Below are 21,198 nucleotides of genomic sequence, written 5' to 3' on the forward strand. Positions count from 1 at the left end.
AATTGGTTGAGTCCAATCAATCTACCAGCCCTGTTGTGATCCGGAAAGTCCATCCCAACAAATATCTGCAATCGAATCTGGTCGAATCCCTTGCGAAATCCAATTCCAAACCTTCACGACTGCTGCCGTTTTTTCCGTCGAATTCCGATTCGAATTGTGAAGAAGAAGAGACGCCCCCTATCCAGAGTAGGGGTGCCTTTAGCAGCTGCCTTGGGGTGTCCTGAGGGTGCCCCTTATCCATGCTGAGAGTCCGAATAACAAGTGTCCTCCGGGCGCTTTTAGACAACTTTTCGAGCCGATTTTTCCAAAAATATTTATTGGCCAAAAATACCTACACACACATAAAACACCATAATAAGCACAAAAATGAGAACTATCAATATATAGAATCGAGACAAATTAGACACACAAATGTGTCTATCAGGGGACCTATGATACAGGTGTATCCGCACTCCTTTAGGGAACTTAGTTAACCTCAAGCTAAGTTGAGGGAAGAATCCTATTCTAGGCAGAATTCCTAGTTAGGGAAGAGTTTTGTTTTAGGCAATACTCTTAGTTTAGGAAATAGATTCCTAATAGAAGTCCTTGGTCGGCTGAGTACGATGAAGGCTATAAATAAAGGGCTTTGGATAATAGCTAAGGACACACAGATACTAGATACAGAAAATCTAGCAAACAGTTTAAGGTTGATCCACTGTTTAGAAGATTGTGAGTGTAACAAAGAGAGAATTGTAATCGTTTTCTTGTTCATAATCTAGAGAAGATATTTTTCTTCACATTACTTTCTTGTGTCTCTGTTTTCTAAGTCTTTTCGTCTATTATTATTTTGAATTCCGCCTCTATAATAATAGCTTCCAAGGTACAGAGATCAAAACGTATCAATGGTTAGGATGGGGTGTGAGAGAGGTATAAAAGATAGGTCAAACAAATATATTTTCGGATACGAAAACTCAGTTTCAATTTCCGTAAAGCAGGATTTTTGACGGAAACTCGGTTTCTGTCACATTTCCCTTCCCTACAAAGCTTATCAGATGTGATACACCTTGTAGGGAAAGAAAGGGATATCCCTGGGTTTGTAGGATATGGGACATCACAGTGGATGGATTTTGGGATTACTCCTATAAATAAGGGATAAGAAAGGGATGAAGGTGATGATGGTGCTTGGCCTGATAAAGAAAATTTCACGACTAATTGTAGAGACTCTGGCATTGGACGATATGCAATCCACAATCGCATTCCATGACCGGTTTTATGTTTCGAGCACAATTTCTGGCGTTTCTTGGCCCAAAGTTGAGAACTTCCGTTTTTTCCGAAACAGTGACCGATACATAGTCACGGGATAAATTTTGAAACCCACTCTATACATTTGGTTTTTTTTCTCACTAAACGATTCATTTTCACCTTTACTATTTGCGAGTCTTTCCTCAGCCAAAAAGACACACTAACCCTAGAATTTCTTTAAACCACCCACTCTGTGAATTTTTCTCTCTTCAACAAGATGAACAAGGGGATAATGATGGGGTATTTCCAACATCTACCCGAAGAGATTATATTAGACATTCTCAATCGATTACCGACTGAAACGGTTCTAGAATGCAAATCCGTATGCAGGACCAGGAGAAGTCTTATTCGTCATCCAACATTCTCAAAGACGCATTTACATCATCTCAATCATTCTACTGTTGAATCTGATAAGTTGGGTTTCATTGTTTTAACAATTATAATAGGTGGTGGGAGGGGGATTGAGAATTGTCAGTATTTTGAATATAATGAGAATCATGAATCCATCGACAGAATTGAAAGACTTAATTTTGACCTTCCGTTTGGTTGGGATACTAGAATTCTTGGTTCGTCCAATGGTTTGATCTGTCTCTCTCGAAGGTTGAAAGAGGATAAAACTTATATTTGTAACCCTATTACCAGAGAGTATCTTATGCTTCCAGAAATTGTGAAGAGAGTTGGAATGGGTGATGGGGCAAAAGGATTCGGTTACGTTCCTTCAACCAACGAGTACAAAGCTGTAACAATAGTGTCCTACTACCAGGGCAAGTTTGGAGAAACTTACATATACACTCTAGGGAGTGGAAATGGATGGAGAAATCTTGGAGAGTTTAATTTTAGATCCAGAGCGTATCAGTGGGGACATGGTATCTTTGTCAATGGAGCTCTTTATTGGTGGGATCATCTATTGAAAATGATTGTTAACTTCGATTTGGCTGAGGAGAAGTTCTGCGAACATCTTTCACCACCAGCACCTATTTTGTCAAACAGTGATTTTAATGATTTTTTTAGACCATGTGTTTTGGATGGATGTTTGTGTTTTGCTATTAATCTACGTGACAATGGAGCTACATGTTGGGATGTGTGGCTATTGAAAAAGAAAGATGATAATCATGGCATAAAAGAGCGAGACAGACATCAGTCATTGGGTTGGAGTAAAGTGTTTAGGATAGCTGGCGCTCTTGGCTGGAATTTGTTTGCTGTTACGAAGAGTTATAGTGTCTTAACTTACGTCTGTAACAGTATCAAGATTAACGAACCGGAAGCTTCAACCTCAAAAGCAGTTGTGGATTTTAAAGAATACTATGATCAAGTTTTCCCTCACGAGAACACCTTAGTTTCGTTGAAAGAATTAGGGGAAGAAGATACGAAGATAATGGAGTCAGTTGAAATTGCGAAAACAGAATGCCAGCATCAGCCCTTCAACCAGTTGTAGGAGGATGAGACCCAGGATACCTACTTATAAACAGGTAATCTTTGTTGAGATTCATTTTCAAATTGGATTAATATGTGTAGACTACTGTTATTATACATATGTCTTCGTATGAACTTTATATGGGAGTGCTTTTACTTTCTGAATTTAGGTTAAGCTGCATTGCTAACTCTGCAGTGCACTTTGTATGCTCTAGTAACTTATCTTATAAATTACTAAAACTGATTCAATTATGGAAAGTGAGGGCTTTCCCAGTAGTGTCGAGGTATTATATTTTAGTATTGCTTCAAAATATTATTTGCCAGATAGAGATAGAATCCAGATTGATAGTTTACCGTAGCATTAGTGTTGTATCACTATCATATTACAATAAATTTCTAGTTTGAACAAAACCACCCAAGTTTGTCTTCATTCATCCATAAATTAAATCTACAAACAAAGTTCTCTGTGACAAGTGATAACATGTTTCTCTTCTGTCGTTAACTTTAATCAACCTAGTTGTTTGTCATCGATATGCATCTTTTCCATCTCTATGGGAAGGATCAATACACTAGGTACCTTGCAGGACTTGGAGCAATTTTCCTTGACAGCAAGGATTTTAACATCTACTTTGACCACAAAAAAGATTCATGTTTGTGGTCACTTATTCAGGGACTTTTTGAGATAACTGCATAACAAGGATCGCTTGTTTACAAATTTTTGGATGTGCTACGTATGCGTGCTTGAGAATTTTTTTTTTTAATAATAGCAAGACTGAACAAAAATCTTTTGAGGTTTTTGTTAGCCAGTATAACTTTTTATTCTTGATCAGTTTGCTCTACACAGTAGTTGCTTGAATTTGTTTGTTTTTAGCTCTTAATTTGTTTCTTGTAATATATGTTTTCTTTACTTAAGTTTTTGCGAATGTACAAAAAGAGATGTGAATACAATTAGTTGTTTCAAGGGGATCCCATGCAAACATTACACCCCAATTGAAGCTGGAGTTCCGATATTATGTTACCTGAAGGATGCATTTGTTTCTCATTTTTATCATCTTTCATGATCTACACTTTTGTTTTTTTGGTTTTCACATTAAAGTTGTATTTCTTAAATATCAGGTTTCTTTATCGAATGTTGATTGAAAATCTTGTGACTAGATTTAGAGGTTGGAAGTTAAAAATTGGAGCCCACAGTCGCATAGTTATCATGTAATATTAATGTCATTACTGGCCCAAAAAGAGTTCATAGAATTTTTCTGTTTTCCCAGTGGAAGTAGCAGCATTGTTGTGGCTATCTTGATTTAAAGATTCAAATCCTACCAAATTTGCTACAGGATTTAGCTTTATACTATAGTCTTTTACTGATAGAAGCTGATTTTCATTTAAAACAAAAAAACAAACGAAAAAGCAGGAAGATATGTTTGTCAGGTACTTCAGGCTGTTTCACAATTTCTTTATATTGTTCTTATATTTGTCTCATTTACTAGCTACAATATTTGTTTACTATTCTTTAATTTTTCTGACAATTTCTACTTGTACAGCAAGTATGTAAACACCAGTTTCTAGTTCTTTTTTCCTTCCGGTCTGGCTGATTCCCTGCTATTTCATTTGATTGCTAGATAGTTGGTAGAGACAACTTCAGGCCGTGGGTTTAGAACCTACATGTTCTGTCATTTCACTAGAGAGGCATCTACCCTTCACTAATGCATTTTCGTTGTTATATTTGGCAGCTGAAGTTCTTGTTTGACTGTCCCATGCAACAAAATCAAGTATTTCATGTGTGACAAAACTTAAACTTATCCAAGTGTAAACTGCCTAGTACTCCTTTTGTTTTGCAGACTTTTTCTTTCACCTCTGGAGATTTTATTCTCAGTTTTCTTTATACCAAGCTGTACTCATTATTCTTCATAGCTGAGACAATAATTCGTTACTCGGGGAGCTCTAGTTTTGGTCCTGTTTATTCCTTGTTTTTCTTAACTTATTTCCCTACCACATTTATCACCTTGAATATACACAAACAGGATCTCTATGATTTTTTTTTTCAATTTTGTTGCATAATATAGATGAAATAATAATAGGCGCAGTATAAACGTGAAAGCCAACTGTCGACTCTGTCTGATTCGAGAAGTTGTTGACATTGTTAGTTGATATTTGTAATGTCTTTGTCTTCAAATTGTTGTTTATTGTTGTCACTGTCTTTTTTTTTTTATAACTTTTACATTACAGAACTTTTGAAATGAAGAAAGACTTGTTCTTGGTTTGATTATGAAGTTTTTGCGTTACAACTTGACAGACACAATGCAAGAGTGTCTGCCCAGAAAGATAGAAAAAACTATACCGATCATACCAATTAGTCAACCTTAATACTTCCGACTCTTTCTTTGGGCATCATTTTCAGATTAAATCCTGCACAAGTATAAACAAATAACTTAAAATTTCATCGTGATCACCTGTTACACATCTCTCTAAATGTTGTCTTCCACATGAAGCTCCATTATCCCAGATGCCTTCACCTTCAGCCAAAAATCAATCCTAAAATTTCTCTAAACCATCTTCATCTCTGTGAATCTTCTCTGTTCAACAAGAAGAAGAGGATTTTGAATCTGATGGAGTATTTCAATTGTATGCCCGAAGAAATTACATTAGACGTTATCAGTAGAGTACCAGCTGAGTCGATTCTTGAGTGCAAATTGGTATGCATGACTTGGAGAAATCTTGTTTCTCACCATCCATTATTCTTGAAGATGCACTTACAACATCATCTTAATCATCCTGCTGCTGCTGATTCTGGTAAGTTGGGTTTCATTGCTTTGACTTTGGATGAGAGTTTTCAATATTTTGTATATAATGAGAATCATGAATCCATCGAGAGAATTAGAAGGCTTAATTTTAACCTTCCGTTTGGTGGGCATACTAGAATTCTTGGTTCGTCTAATGGTTTGATCTGTCTTTCTCGAAGATTGAAAGAGGAAAAAACTTATGTTTGTAACCCCATTACCAGAGAATATGTTATGCTTCCAGAAATTGTTAAGAGATTTGGAACGAGTCGTGGGGCGAAAGGATTTGGTTACGTTTCTTCAACCAACGAGTACAAAATTGTAACTGTGATGTTCGAGAACTGGGGGTTTGTAGAAGCTTACATATACACACTAGGCAGTGGAAATGGATGGAGAAATCTTGGAGAGTTTAAGTTTGGATCCGAAGTACATCTCTGGGAACAAGGTATCTTTCTCAATGGAGCTATTTATTGGTGGGACAGACTATTGAAAATGATTGTTACCTTCGATTTGGCTGAGGAGAACTTCTGTGAACATCTTTCACCACCTGCATCTTTTGATTCAGGCAATGATGATTTTAGAAATTATTGTAGACTATGGGTTTTGGATGGGTGTTTGTGTTTTGCTGGTTCTCTAGTTGTCGATGGAAATTGTAAACGTATATGTTGGAACGCGTGGCTATTGAAAAAGAAGGATGATCAGTCATTGGGTTGGAGTAAAGTGTTTAGGATTTATAACCAAGAATTTTTTGCTGTTACGAAGAGGTACAGTGTCTTAACTTACATCCATAACAGTATCACCATCCACGACCCAGAAACTTCAACCACTAAATATATTCTGGATTTTGAAGAATGTTTTGACGAAGTATTCCCTCACAAGAACACCTTAGTTTCGTTGAAAGAGTTAGGGGAAGAAGATACGAAAATAATGGAGTCAGTTGAAATTGCAGAGACAGAAAGCGATGATCAGCCCTTCAACCAGTTGTAGGAGGATGAGACCCAGGCTACCTACTTATAAACAGGTAATCTTGGTTCAGATTCTTGGTTCAAATTGGATCAATATATGTCTTCTTTTTTTTGGTAATGAAGTTCATACATTAATGCGCCATTCTTACATTAGTATGTTCTATCCGTCGAGGCTGAGCTATATACTGCCTATCGACATTACAGTTACAATTACTAGTTGAGCCATATTCATATATTTACTGAGATTGCATATGCCGATCCCATATCCTCTTCTGCTTCCCTTGTGATGTTGTTACTTCCCAGTAAAACATGAGTTTCACTAGGATGTAGCTCATTTCTCTGAACACGTTCTTCATAACCTTGCACCATCCTGGTTTGCTGCAAACTTTTTTCATCAAAGTTGGAATTCTGTTGTATCCTTCTGCAGTTCTAGTCCAGTAATGCAAGTCTTGAAGATTGGTTTACCCCCAGTTGAAGTCATTTCGTTATATTTTTAATACATTCCTGTTTCGATATCTGTTCCTTGCATCCTATGTTCTTGACACTTTGGTTCTCCATATTATCATAAAATTAAGGTTATGAATGAATCTACAAATATCTCGGTGGAGAAGCGTCTGAATCATAATGGTGAATGATACCTTGTTGATTTTCATTGTTTTCTTTCTCAAAATTTCAGTATTGCGTATCACCGCATCTATAAATTGACTGTCACTTTATAAGGGAACTTGTTTCAGTCGAAAGCTTTAAATGTTTTTTCTGTATGTGTTTACTCTTGATCAGATTGCAGATATCTTCACAAGGCTCTACATGGTCCTCAGTTCTCTATATTAAGATCCAAGCTCAAGATTCTTGCTTCTCCCACCTGTTTCTGATTGACAGTTCTGGTGCTGTGGTGAAGGATAACCCTTGCAGTGGTGTAGTTTAAGTTTCTGTGATAACAGAAACTGTTATTCACTGTCGACTCTTGTTTTTACTCTCCGTCACTGAGTGTATTTGAAGTCATTTCTGTAATGAGATTACTCTCAAGTTTCTCCATTAATAAAATCATCACCTTCACCATGTTATCATGTATCATCTAGGGGGAATCATGGCCTGCATGTTTTGGTGGTGGTGGTCTTTGTTGTACCGCAAAAGCAGAATTTAAAGATGGTTTGTGTAATCAATCAGAAATTGCAAGTTTCCACCGTTTTTAGCCGACACATTTTCTCCCTCTCAGCCGTTTTTTTCCGAAACAATGACACCGTTAAAATAGTCACGGGATAGATTTTGGAACCCATATCTCACAAAGCGATTCATTTTCTCCTTCACTCTTCTTTCCTCAGCAAAAAAATCACTTAAACCCTAGAATTTGTCTAAAACCCAAAATCCGTTAGCAGTTCAATATGGAGAAGAAAGGGATTTTGATTGTCTTACCATCAGAGGTTACCCTAGACATTCTCGGTCGATTACCAGTTGAATGGGTTCTAGAATGCAGGAGCTGGAGAAGTCTGATTCGTCGTCCATTATTCTCAAAGATGCACTTGCGACATCATCTTAATCATCCTACTGCTTCTGATTCTGGTAAATTGGGTTTCATTGGTTTGACTTTTCAAGGTGATGAGAATGAGAATTTTCGGTATTTTGAATATAATGAGAATCATGAATCTATCGAGAGAATTAGAAGGCTTAATTTGAATCTTCCGTTTGGTGGGGATACTAGAATTGTTGGTTCATCCAATGGTTTGATCTGTCTTTCTCGAAGATATTCAGAAGATAAAACTTGTATTTTTAACCCCATCACCAGAGAGTATGTTATGCTTACAGAACTTATTAAGAGAGTTGGAATGGATCGTTGGGTGAAAGGATTTGGTTACGTTCCTTCAACAAACGAGTACAAAGTTGTAACAGTAATGCTCGATCACCGCAGCAATTTTGTAGAAGCTTACACATACACTCTAGGGAGTGGAAATGGATGGAGAAATCTTGGAGAGTTCAATTATGGAAGCAAACCACATCTTTGGGAACAAGGTATGTTTGTCAATGGAGCTCTTTATTTGTGGGACTCTCCACTTAAAATGATTGTTGTGAACATCTTTCACTGCCTGCGCCTGTTTTGTTAAACAGTGATTTTAATAATTATTGTAGACTATGGGTTTTGGATGGCTGTATGTATTTTTCTATTGATCTCGATGTCATTGGAACTATGTGTTTGGACATGTGACTATTGAAAACGAAGGATGATAATCACGGTATGAAAGAGCGAGAAGGACACCAGTCATTGGGTTGGAGTAAAGTGTTTAGGATAACTGGCAGGCTTGGCAGCAAATTGTTTGCCATTACGAAGAGTTACAATGTCTTAACTTACAACCAGAACAATATCAACATTCATGACCCAGAAACTTCAACCTCGAAATATATTCTGGATTGATGAAGTATTCCCTCACAAGAACACCTTAGTTTCGTTGAAAGAATTAGGGGAAGAAGATGCGAAGATCAAGGAGTCAGTTGAAATTGCGGAGACAGAACGCCACAGTCAGCCCTTCAACCAGTTGTAGAAGGATGAGACCCAGGATACCTAATTATAAACAGGTAATCTTTGTTGAGATTCATTTTAGACTACTGTTATGATATATGTGTCTTTCTATCAACTTTATATGGGAGTGTGCTCTTACTTTCTGATTTAAGGTTAAGCTCCATTGCTCTGTTAACTCTGCACTTTGTTTGTGACTTGGCCTTATCTCAAATGGAGAATATAATGCATGCTTTAGTAACTTATTTTGTAAATTACCAAAGCCAACTCAACTGCTGTGAACCTATTTCATAGATTGAGCTGCTGTGCCACTTGGTGTCTTCATTGGTATTCTGTATTATCACACCGTGGTATTCTTGATTTTCTTCATTATCCTCTGATCTTCTTCTTGATGAGTACCTACATTTTCTATTAATAATATGAACATAATTTGTCAAGTAACATGATGTTTGCTTCTCTAGCTGCCCCTGCTCCTTTTGAACTGTTGTTTTTGCCTCCAATATCATCTATACCATTCTTGTTATTTCAGTTATATGATAACTTCTGCTCTACCTTGGTTCCTTCGAAAATGACCTAGCATCTGAGCTTCCATACACACCACAGACTTATAACAATAGCTTATTTTCCTTCTGATCCCGTATTTGTTTTGAAGTAGCTATTGTCCAGGCTGCAGTTTTTAGAAGATTTTATTTGTGACCTCACAATGCATTAAAAGGTGATCCACAGTTTCAGTTTCTTTTTTACACAGATTGCAAGTGGTAGTTATATTAGAAATGACTTTTCCTATTCTAGCACAAACAGACAAAAATGTCATGGACACTTTCCAAAGGAAAACTGTAATCATTGGAGGGATATCCAAGCTCCATACATTGTTCCACAGAGCTTTCATTTGAGTGTTTGGAATGGCAGACGCAGTATCAAGTTTCTTATAAAGAGAGCTAACACAGAAGCGGTTCACTTGTTTAGGGACTTTTTGGAGTGCTTTGTACGCACATGATAACTTATCTAGGGACTATTCGGAGTGCTTTGTCTTGCCCTAACATTAGTCTATTCCTCAACTATATAGGATCTCGGTCTTTAAAAACTAGAAACGCTTGTATTCTTGGCGATGAATTGTTTCTCAGTTCCTGTACCCTTTTTTTTATCCTCATTGCCAATATTGAATTTTTGGTCTTCGCAGGGGATGACTATATTGGCTCCTCTTAACTCCTAACACAGATGGTATAAATCAGACTTAGCTGGTAACATTGGGTTGCTAATACAACATTCGACTAATTGTGCATGTCCTATGTATTCTAATTATTTACATCTAATGAAATGTTCACATTTCTATTTTTTTTTTGTTCTTATTTACATCCATATATCTATTTGGAATGCAACGAATGAATAATTTGTTGATCCCAATTTGTTTGAATTCCACTTAATCATATTCATTATCTACTAAATATCTGATATTGGTCAAAGTCATATGATTAGGAGTACTCAGGACTTGAGGAAGCAATCTCTGTCACTTTGATGCTGATGCATTTTGGGTGTGGTCGTGTGGGGGCACATTACATATCAATATTTCATGGTTTTCATACCATACGACTTGTACTCGATCCTTGTTTTGATTTGATGTTTCTGCCTACAATAATTTTAGATTGCCTGTGAAAAATCTTGTAAATAGACCTAAAGATTGGAAGTAGAAAATTGGAGTAAAAAATCACTTAGTTTTCTTGTAGAATTGATGTTACTGGCCCAGAAAGAGCTTATGGAATTTCTTGGTTGCAGGATATGTATAAAATGTTCCCTCTTTTTTCAATTTTTTTTTTCTTTTTTTTTTTGCATAACATTGATGAATGTGCGTTAAAATGATGGAAGCCAAACTTTGGGAACTCCGATGACATTGTTGTATTGACAATAAAACAAAAGTGGAAATGTCATCGTTGTATTGACAATAAAACAAAAGTGGAAAGAGGGAAAAATAACTTTGTAGTGACAAGTAATGAACCAAACACACTCAAGCAAATAAAAACAATTTTAAGATGTCAAACTTCCTATCACCATGCATCTATAAAAGCAAATCAGACTATTTGAAAATGTATATTAAAACAGTGCTATCAAAAGAATTGTTGAACCAGAAGAACCAAATGATGCAGTGCAAGTTAAGGACTTAATTGGTGAAGGTTAACAAGCTGGCACAGGATGTCGCCACACGTGTGTAAATGTCGGCCACAGTAAACTTTGTAGTATGCTTTAAATACAAGCATTTACTCTGTCTGTAACCTGTAATATTTCTGAGTGTAATAATGATTCTGATGATCACCATTAACACAATATTATTATGGTATTAGACAAGTTAAGGTTAGATTCAATCCCAGATTTTATTCCTTTGTTGATCCCGATCTTCGCAACAGAAACTCAATCTGTTGTTGAATCAACTGTTCTTACTAATTTCTTCTGAGAACTCTTGTGTTGATTGGTGATTTTTTGTTCAGTTATTCATCACCATTGCGTTTCTTGCTACCTCACTCGGATTCAGCTATTGTTTTTTATCGAAACTCCATCAACATTTACTCTCAATCCCTACGGTTTAATCTTCGTTTCATTCATTTCATCAATTTGCTGTTATTTTTCTTTTTTGAATCTCAGATCTGTTTTATGATTCAAGAGTTTGGTTCTTCTTCAATGGAAAATCCTACTACTTCTTCTTTTTCAAAGGTTCCCCTAAATCAAATCAATACCTTTGTTCATCCAAAACTTAAAGAGGATAATTACTAAACATGGAGAAACTTGATGAATCTTGTTATTCAACGCTACAAATTGCAGAAATTTCTTAATGGAACATATCCTTGTCCAACACAATATACTTCTCGAAGAAATGAACTCAATGGAATCGAGAACCAGAATTATACAGACCGGATAGAAGAGGACTCTACAATCATCATGTGGATAAATTCTACAATTTCCGATTCTGTAATTGCATATTTTTCAAGAGCAACTACATCTCATCAACTTTGGAAGAGTATTGAAGATCGATTTACAAGAGCTTCTTCTACACATTCTATTCAGTTGCGTACTAAGCTGCCATCTCTTACTCAAGGTGACAAATCGATTCCAATGCTCATTAATGAAATCAAATTGTTATCTGATCAATTAACTGCTGCTGAAATTGTATCTGATAGAGAAATAGTTGTTATTACACTAAAAGCTATGAATTCAGATTACATTACATTTGCTATATCCATGAGACACAGAAATCCTCCTATTACTAGTATTGAGTTGCATAATAATCTTCTTAGTGAAGAATCTGTTGTCAGTGAGAGACTCAAGAACACTAAACTTGATATGGTTGCTTTATGCTTATCAATAGATCCATCTGGATGATACTTAATTCTAAACATCCACTTACAATCAATAAGATTTTGATGTGAATCTGGAGGAACACATGACCATGTATCTGCTTGCATGAGTGCATTGTACTCATATACTGAAGAAATTCTCCACACTTTCACTTTGTTAGCTGCACCTATACTCTTAGGAACATGACACATCATAGCAGTTGGCACTGGATGCTTAGTAGCAAAGTAAGACTTAGGAGTGTATATGCCATTTTTATCTCTAGTAGTCATGCAATTATCATTTTTAACAAGAGGAAGAGAAGCAGGAGTAGAAGACTTATCCTTTGGCAAAGAACATGATGATAAGTCAGTAGAAGAAGACAAAGTGGAGTGATCTTTTTGAGCAAAAGTAAGAGGAGCAGGTGTAAGAGATATATCTTTTGGTAGAGAAAGAGATAATGACTCAGTAGAAGAATACAAAGTGGAAACAATATCAACATAAGGAAAGGAAGTTTCATTGAGTGAAACATGTCTAGAGATATAGATTGTTCCAGATATTGGTTCTAAACACATGTATCCCTTATGGTTTAAACTGTAACCTAGAAAAATGCATAGTTTTCTTCTAGGTTCAAGTTTATTAGATGTGTAAGGCTTCAACCAAGGAAAACAAGCACAACCAAAAACTTTTAAAAAATGATAGCCTGGTTGTTTGTGAAAGAAGATTGCATAAGGACTGCAGAAATTAAGTGATCTAGTACGTAGGGAGCCTGTTGATCAAATAATTTGCAGTTTGCAAGGCTTCAACCCAATAAATGTTAGGTAAACTAGATTGAAAAAGAAGAGTTCTAGTGACACCTAGAAGATGTTTATATTTAACCTCTGCAACACCATGTTGCTCAGGTGTATGTGGACAACTGAGTTCATGAGAAATACTTCTTGATTGACAATATGTAGCTAAAAAGGTATTTAAGAATTCTACACCGTTGTCAGTCCTAATTGTAATAACTGACAAGGAAAGTAGCTTCTCTATTCTAGTAACAAATGACACAAAATCATGCTTAAAATCAGCTTTAGAAGAAAAAGGAATGATCCATCAGTATTTTGTATATTCATCAATAATATTTTCATAATAAAAATTACCAGATACAGATGCAACATGACAAGGATGGAGCTAAGCCTTGTCAAACTCCTGTATCTCCAACTAATAAACTAGGTGTTCATTCTGGTACACTTCTTGAAAATCCTACTGAGTATAGGAGTCTTGTAGGTGATTTGCAATACATTACTTAGATAAGACCAGATATATCTTTTGCAGTTAATCAGGTCTGTCAATATATGCAATATCCCAGAACTGAGCATCTCCAAGCTGCAAAGAGAATCCTGAGATATCTCAAAGGAACTTTGGATTATGGTGTTCAATTTACAAAAGGTGCTTAATATTTTTTGGGTTTCTCATATGCAGATTGGGCTGGCAATGTTGATGATAGTAGATCTACAGGAGGGTATTGTATTTTTCTGGGCTCCAACATTGTGTGTTGGTCTTCTAAGAAGAAAAATACAGTTGTCAGATCAAGCACAGAGGTTGAGTATAGGACTTTAGCTCACAGTGCTGCAAAAATGGTTTGGATCTGCTACATTTCACATGACTTGCATTTCTCCATCCATGGAATTCCTAAACTGGGTTGTGATAATATTAGTTCTATCTCTCTGGCTTCCAATCCAGTTCTGTATTCTAGAATGAAGCATGTTCATCTGGATTATCACTTCACTAGAGAACTTGTTCATTCCAAGTTTGTTGATGTGTATTATGTTCATACTTTAGATCAGCCAGTAGATATCTTTACTAAAGGTTTACATGGTCCTCGCGTTGCAACTATCAGGTCCAAGCTCATGGTTACTTCACTGCCCATGAGCTTGAAGGGGGCTAAAGGCAGTGCTATCAAAGGAATTGCTGAACCAGAAGAACCAAATGATGTAGTGCAAGTTAAGAACTTATATGGTGAAGGTTAACAGGCTGGTACAGGCTGTCACCACACGTGTGTAAATGTCGGTCACAATAAACTTTGTAGTATGCTTTAAATACAAGCATTTACTCTGTCTGTAACCTGTAATGTTTCTGAGTGTAATAATGATTTTGATGATCACCATTAACACAATGTTGTTAGTATACACATTCCGCAATAGTCTATAATTTATAAAATCATGGATGAGTCAGTTTCCCAAATCCGACCCTAATTAGAATAATCATATCTTTGTCAGAACTCTAACTTAGAGATGAGTCAAATTTCAATAACGCGCATTTAAAAAAAAAAATATATATATATCTAGACAATAACAGCTATCCGCATAATTGTTTTTTTTTAATCTTGCACATATACACATATAGCGGTCTTTATAATGTAAGTATTGACGTATCCTTATATCCATACTTACATTATACATACAAATTTCCAAACAATAAGCCTTCTGATGCATTCTTCCCAAATGACATGACCTTGGATCTTAAGTGTTAGAGCATAGCTCGGTTGAACCCACCAAGCGTTGGTATGTCAAGTTTGGTTGTGATATTTTAGTGAACCAAAACTCATTTAAATAGTCGTTTGATTATGTACTAGAGTTAACTTCGTATAGGTTAGCTTGAAAGTATTAGGATATGAGACATTATAAGTATTGCGAAGACTTGAATAAGTGAAGAATCAAGGAGATACAACGACAACATCATCCTTCCACTTGAGGTTAGTGATATTTGACTTGAACTGTTTTATTCCCTAACGTATCTTTCAAGTCGTGCATATTGAAAACATAACTGCGAAGCATGAATGATTACACTCTAGTTAGACGTAGTATTAAGGAATACAATACGAGGTTTATTGCTTAACCGTTAAACTTTGTATATAAGACATCGACATAATCGTTTGAATGCTATTGTGATTATGTATGGGTATGAGGTGAAGATTTCATCCTAGGAAACAATGTTTTACATTCGTTTAAAGGAAGTTAATTCATGAACTCATTTTGTGAATCGAAAGGGAAATCTCTAGGCTTATTGGTATTGTGATTCATTGCATATCTTTTGAACTACCAATATGTGTGATTAGTATAACCACTCATGACGTGTTTATGTTCTTGATAAAACTATTCACAAGGCCTGACTTTTGTATTGGTATGACTTTTATTAGTGAAACCGATCTTAAGTAATCACCTGAGATGGTATGATCGATTTAGTGTTATTGGTATGACCAACTCTAAGCAAAGGGGAACGGATCCTATGAAGAGGTGCAACCGATCACAAAGGGGAATCGATCCTTGTAAGAGGTGCAACACGTTTTTAGAAGATGGGGGAACCAATCCTATGAACATGTGCAACACGTTTTTAGTGAAAGGGGAACCGATCCTATGGACATGTGCATCAAATACAACTAGTTACCATAAGTATGCGGGGAACCGATCCTAGTATCTAGTCAACTGAATTTTTGGTAACTAGTGTGACTATGCACAATACTCACATGGAGGTAGAACCGAAACTTGTTTTGGTAGAACCGTTAAACCCATGATTTGTGATTGAGTGTTCTTAATCAATCACATAGTTCTTGAAAGTCAGATGAACCAATTCTAAACTTGTTTGGAAGTGTGGCAAATAGGTTTCAAGATTGTAAGTATGAAATTGGACTTACAAAGTAAAGATGTCGACATTCTTTGAACATGTGCAGTAACGCTTATCTTTTATTGTTCAAAGATATTCCTTAATATCTAAAGGAAAATCCCGGATCGATATATAAATTAAGAATATTTTAATTAAGGTTGCTAATTTTATTTTTAGAAAAATGAAATTGGTAATCTACATTTACTAATTGGATATTTTCTAAGAAATTTTCGGTCAACGTTTGGACAAAGCATTTCCAGGAATTATGGAAACCGAATCTGGAATATATTCCATATCTTGAGAATATTTTCGGTTTTGGAAATTCCTTGGTGTCCAAACTTCCTTGGTCTATAAATACCAAAGTTTGCATTTCGAGCAAACCAATCCTCAGAGCCAGCAAAACTACCAAGTTGTGTTGTTACCGGTGGAACCGCCGATTCGGAGAGGAAAGTATCCTAATTAGGTGAAATCTCTTACGACAGTTCAGTTTAAAGACTTTTTTGGGATTGAGAAGCTCTATTAGTACCATTGATGGGAAACTAGATAATTGCGGTTTATTATTAGTTTTCGATTGATTTGATTGACTAACGGTTGTTGAACTTTGATTGCAACTAGTTTGTTTATGCTTGAGAATCTTCTCTTCTGATATAAGATTCACTCAAACTAGATCGAAGTTTTGACGGGGATCTTTAGGCTATTTGTAGATCTAAAGACATCTTGTGATAATCCATTGTTAACAGACTCCGTTCTGTGCGTGATTGATCACAAGAGATTCAAGTCGATTGTGTGCAGGTGTTTATTGAAGATATAAGAATATTTTAAGACAAAGAAGACTTTGAAGATTTCTGATTTGGGTTCATAGTATTTGGTGTACACAATACTTGTTTCGGTTAAAGAGGATCCAACTATAATCAATTTATCATTGTGGTATATTGGATTGATTAGTTGAGTAGATCAGCATCAATACGATTCTTTGTGATTCAAGGTATTGATTGCAAAATCTAGGCGATTACTTTGGTAGTCGTTAGTGGATGGATCTAAGGACCTGACAAAGGAGTTTATTGAGATAAACGGAAGAGCCTTTTGTCGAACTCACATCACTTGGTTGAAAAGAGTTAATACCAATCATATTTGTTCTTCCTTTACTGTTTGGAATACCAACCAAATGAATTGTTCCAAGTACGTGACTTGTTCATAAGTTGGAGGCGTGGGAATACAACGAAACTAGGTGAACTATAGGTTAAGTTGTTTGGTCTCAGCTATACGAAGTTGGTTTTATTTTGTATAACGGCTTAATCCTGAGATTATTCAATTTTGGACTAGGTCCCGGGGTTTTCCTGCATTTACGGTTTCCTCGTTAACCAAATCTTGTTTGTCTTTTACTTTTCTATTTCCGTAATTATAATTGTTTTTATTATAATTAGAATTAAAATACAAAAACTTTAATTCCTATTTACTTGATAGTAATCCTATTGTGTTTGGTTAAGTCCTAACCCTTTATCAAGTAAACATACTTCGTTGTTGTATTGTCTCGATCTCATATCCATAGACGATCACACGAAGTGTGAACCGATTAGTTGTACTGTCTCGACTCAGTCCATAGACAATCACTTTCGGAAAAAGGACTTATAGGTGTAAATTTTTTAAATTGAGGTATATTTGGGTACCCTCATCTTTTCAATTGGTATCAGAGCAGGCAAACACGAAAAGATCTAACAATCTGTGTTTGGTGCGATCCAACCTATAAGAAATTGTATCCATGTCTGATTCAAATAACGTTATGCAAGAGTATGAATACTCAAAAGTTGGAGATGTTACTACTTCGTTGACTCATCATCTAGGAGTTTAGAAAACATCTAAGTCCATCTCTGATGAAAGAGAAGATGCTGATAAAGAGTTGGTAAAACTCCTAAAGCCTATAAAATCTCTGTCTTCTAAAGTGCTTATATTAAAGACAGAGTCAAATCTTCTTAAACAAGAGAACAAAGATAAATAATTCAACTGAATAGTCTGGCCAAAGAGAATATGGATCTCACTGTTTAACTAGAAGCTCTTGGTAAAACTCTTACTTTAGATAAAGAGACACATCCTATGATTCTGACTAATGATGCTGTTGTGATTTCTTCTGATAATGAGGAAACTAAAAGTCCTTGCTCGACTTTTACAGACTATGATAAAACCGGTTTAGTCACATCTAAAACAGTCTAACTACATCAAGTTAGAAGAGGATGAGAAACCAGCTTCTAGATCTACTGATGATCAAACGAAATCTTGTCCAAAGGAAACTTTGAACCGATTTCGTGGTGGTAATCTTAAGGAGTACAATTTTCAGTCACTTGACAGGAAATTTATACTTCTTCAACATACGGTGGTAAAAATATTGAAATAAGTTTCTTGTCTTAAAAAACTGAAAGACCATTCCTCAGTAGAAAGACAGATTATACCACTACCCGATAAGATCAACTCAAAAGAGTCAGAGGAAAGAGTTGATAATCGCTTCTGGAAAAAGGTTCCTCCTCACCCATATCGAAAAAATTCTCGTTTTGATGAAGAACGACTCCATAAGGAATGGAAAGAGAGAATCTCTGCCCAAAGGAACAATCAGGAATTTCCGATAGTTGTTCCAGATAATCACACTGATGTGGATCATAAGGAAGTCCTTAGAATGAGAAAATCATATGAAAATCTCATTAAAATAATTAAGAGAGATTTATATATCTCTGAAAATTCTCACGTCAGTACAGTTTCTCCTCATGATCATATATCTAGAGTTAGAAAAGATCATCGTCTTGGGAGAACATATTTTGGGCAGAAATTCCCTAAGATAAACATGAACTATGTTTCTGATACTCACTGTAAGCTAGAAAAATCTTACTCCGGTGCAACTTAGTTGTATCAAAATTGTGCTCTCTCAATCTTTTTCGTGCTCTTATTCATGGATGGGAATGGCACAATAAAACTGGAGCACATTTGTTTGTGTAGTCGTTTATCAGAAAAGTTGTGACAATTTATGGATAACTGTGAATCCATGGTAGTCTGAAAAATGTTCATGTTTAACATGATCTTCCAAAAATAGGTTTTATTTAGAATTTTTGAATTTTAATAAACCTTCCATCTTGAGAAGTTATGACAAAGGAAACGAAATAAATTCCTTAATATTTTCGGATTTTCCTGATATTGTTCGGTCTGAAGTTGTCTCTTATTAAAGGGAAAATATCTCTTTACTGTATCCTGATACCCTGATCAGTCCTATAAATATGTAACTGAGCAAGCCTCCAATAACTAGCAGTGTCTCAAAGGCTAATAAGGAGGAAGCTCAAAAGGTTAAAGATTGTCAAGGAATCAATACAGAGAGGAAGAAGAGAAACATATCAAATATCATGCCTGACTATGATTCTAATAGTTCAGTTGGATCACAAGATGAGTCATATCTATTGGATTACAACCTACAAGATCCGACCAAAACCAAGTGGATTCGTTCTGACAGTATGATTGACTATTTCCAAGGTTTTTAGGAACTATGAACCAATCTCATAATAACGGTTTGAAATCAAGATTGGCTCAAGGATAAGAATGAGGAAACAAAAGATGATATTGCTGATATGAAAGTTCAAGTTGAAAAACTCGAGAAACATGAAGTGGTTGCAGATAAGTCTCTTGAGACATGCTTCAAAAGTTTGAACACTGAAGAAACCTCAGTGAACAACAAGAGCACCACTAGAGATTAAGTTATATGTTGTAATACTTAATCCAAGAAAAATAGACATCAATTTTTGATTTCTTTCAATGATTGTATTAGGTATGTTATGAATAAAACTATCTAATTATGAATACAATTATTTGATTTATAATTTTTCTTGTGATAGTTTATGATTACATAGCCTGTGCTTGAATGCTTTATCTTATTGCTACATATGTGTATGGGATGTTTTATTTCGGTATTCTAACCTCGATATTCGATCTCATATGTTGTGAACCCTTATGGTTTGGGTGACTTTTTGGAAGCAGGATTAAATTCTAGCCCATGTTGGTAGGCTTTATCAAAGGATCATGAGGGGTTCTGATTGAAACAGTATGTGAAAAAGTCACAATATGTTGAATCGTTTGGTTTAGCAATGTGTTTCACGGTTTTCAACTTTTTCTTGCAATAGTTAAAACCGGTTTTCAACCTTTCTCTGGTAAAGGTTGGTAATTTTTATTCTTTTGTTTTTCATAAGGATGACAACATAATAATATTTCGATATCAATTCTCCCTGGAAGAAGATGCAAACATATTGGAGAAGAGGATGCGAAATTTGAGGTAACGACTTTGTTAGTCAATCATTTTCATGTTTAAGAAAAGCCTGAGTTTATTGCATATATTTATTGTTTTTTCTTAACAAAATTTCGGTACAATTGATATTTTATTCCATTATTTGTGTATGGATGTGTGTAATTTTTTCCGGTTAAGAAAAACTATTGTTATTTTGCTTTATTGTTTGGTATCAATTGTTTAGGCTTACAAAATTTCGGTGCAATTGCGGTGCTTTAGTGTCTATGTTGTTTCAATTGCTTCGGTTGAGGTGAATAATTATGCAAGTTGATTTATTTTGGTTTGTATGAATTTTGTAGGGATTAATGAAAGAAAAGGTTTACGGGATGAATTGTTTAGTCCAAATCGATTCCGGATAAGAGAAACTAAGTTAATTCTGATCTTATTTAGACTTATCAAAGTGGAGGTTTCGGTTATTCAAGTCTAATCGAATGCCTTAACAAGGAATACTAGTTAACTAACCTAGTACTTGTCTTGTTTAAAATTGAAAGGTCTAAGTTATATGGATAATTAGGATCTGATGAGAAAAATAGAGTTATCTTTATTTTGGTCTTATCGAACAAGCGATTGTATTTGTACAATCGGTTTAGCAAAGGAACTAAGGTGCTTACTCGATTTTTGGTTTGCTAAACTATTAGGGAAATTTCTTTGGGCGATTGTTTCCTTGATAACATATCAAAACAAAATTACTTTGTAGTTTCGGTTTTGATATTGGTTATCAAAAATGGTGTGTGGAACCCTCGTGCTTAACACTTATAGGTTTGCAAGTCTATTTTGAGATTTGTAAGATCCTTTCGGTTTGTCCTTTATTTTTCGTTTCTTTGTGTTTTTGTGACAAAAAGGGGGAGAAATATATGGAGTAAACAAGTGATACTAGTATTGATTAATATTGATTGATATCACTAAGGGAAAGGACAATTGTACTTAAACGTTTATCTAATGAAAACAGTAAAGCATAGACTAAGGGGTAGTAGCATA

General features: G+C 35.4%; 1 protein-coding gene across 10 annotated transcripts; it reads left to right on the forward strand.

The window, feature by feature from the left end:
• Positions 1-1,391: 1,391 nt before the first annotated feature.
• On the forward strand, positions 1,392-9,096 carry LOC113355668 (F-box protein At3g07870-like). Of its 10 annotated transcripts, none has more exons than XM_026598583.1 (3): positions 2,727-6,489; positions 7,214-8,440; positions 8,558-9,096. In XM_026598583.1, the coding sequence occupies exons 2-3, from the start codon at positions 7,816-7,818 to the stop codon at positions 8,638-8,640; spliced, it is 708 nt and encodes a 235-aa protein (XP_026454368.1). In that variant the 5' UTR covers positions 2,727-6,489; positions 7,214-7,815; the 3' UTR covers positions 8,641-9,096. The 10 variants fall into 9 exon arrangements, 3 of the variants coding, with proteins under 3 accessions (XP_026454367.1, XP_026454368.1, XP_026454365.1); XR_003362530.1 differs by having other exon boundaries at positions 1,392-5,481; positions 5,693-6,489; positions 7,214-9,096; XR_003362531.1 differs by having other exon boundaries at positions 1,392-2,750; positions 4,422-6,489; positions 7,214-9,096.
• The last annotated feature ends 12,102 nt before the right edge of the window (positions 9,097-21,198 follow it).

The sequence above is a fragment of the Papaver somniferum genome, chromosome 3 (assembly GCF_003573695.1).
Source record: "Papaver somniferum cultivar HN1 chromosome 3, ASM357369v1, whole genome shotgun sequence".
Classification (NCBI taxonomy): domain Eukaryota; kingdom Viridiplantae; phylum Streptophyta; class Magnoliopsida; order Ranunculales; family Papaveraceae; genus Papaver; species Papaver somniferum.

Bases quoted from the DNA above. Each gene is read 5' to 3' on its own strand.
- LOC113355668 (XM_026598580.1), top strand. From the start codon at position 5,175: ATGAAGCTCCATTATCCCAGATGCCTTCACCTTCAGCCAAAAATCAAT.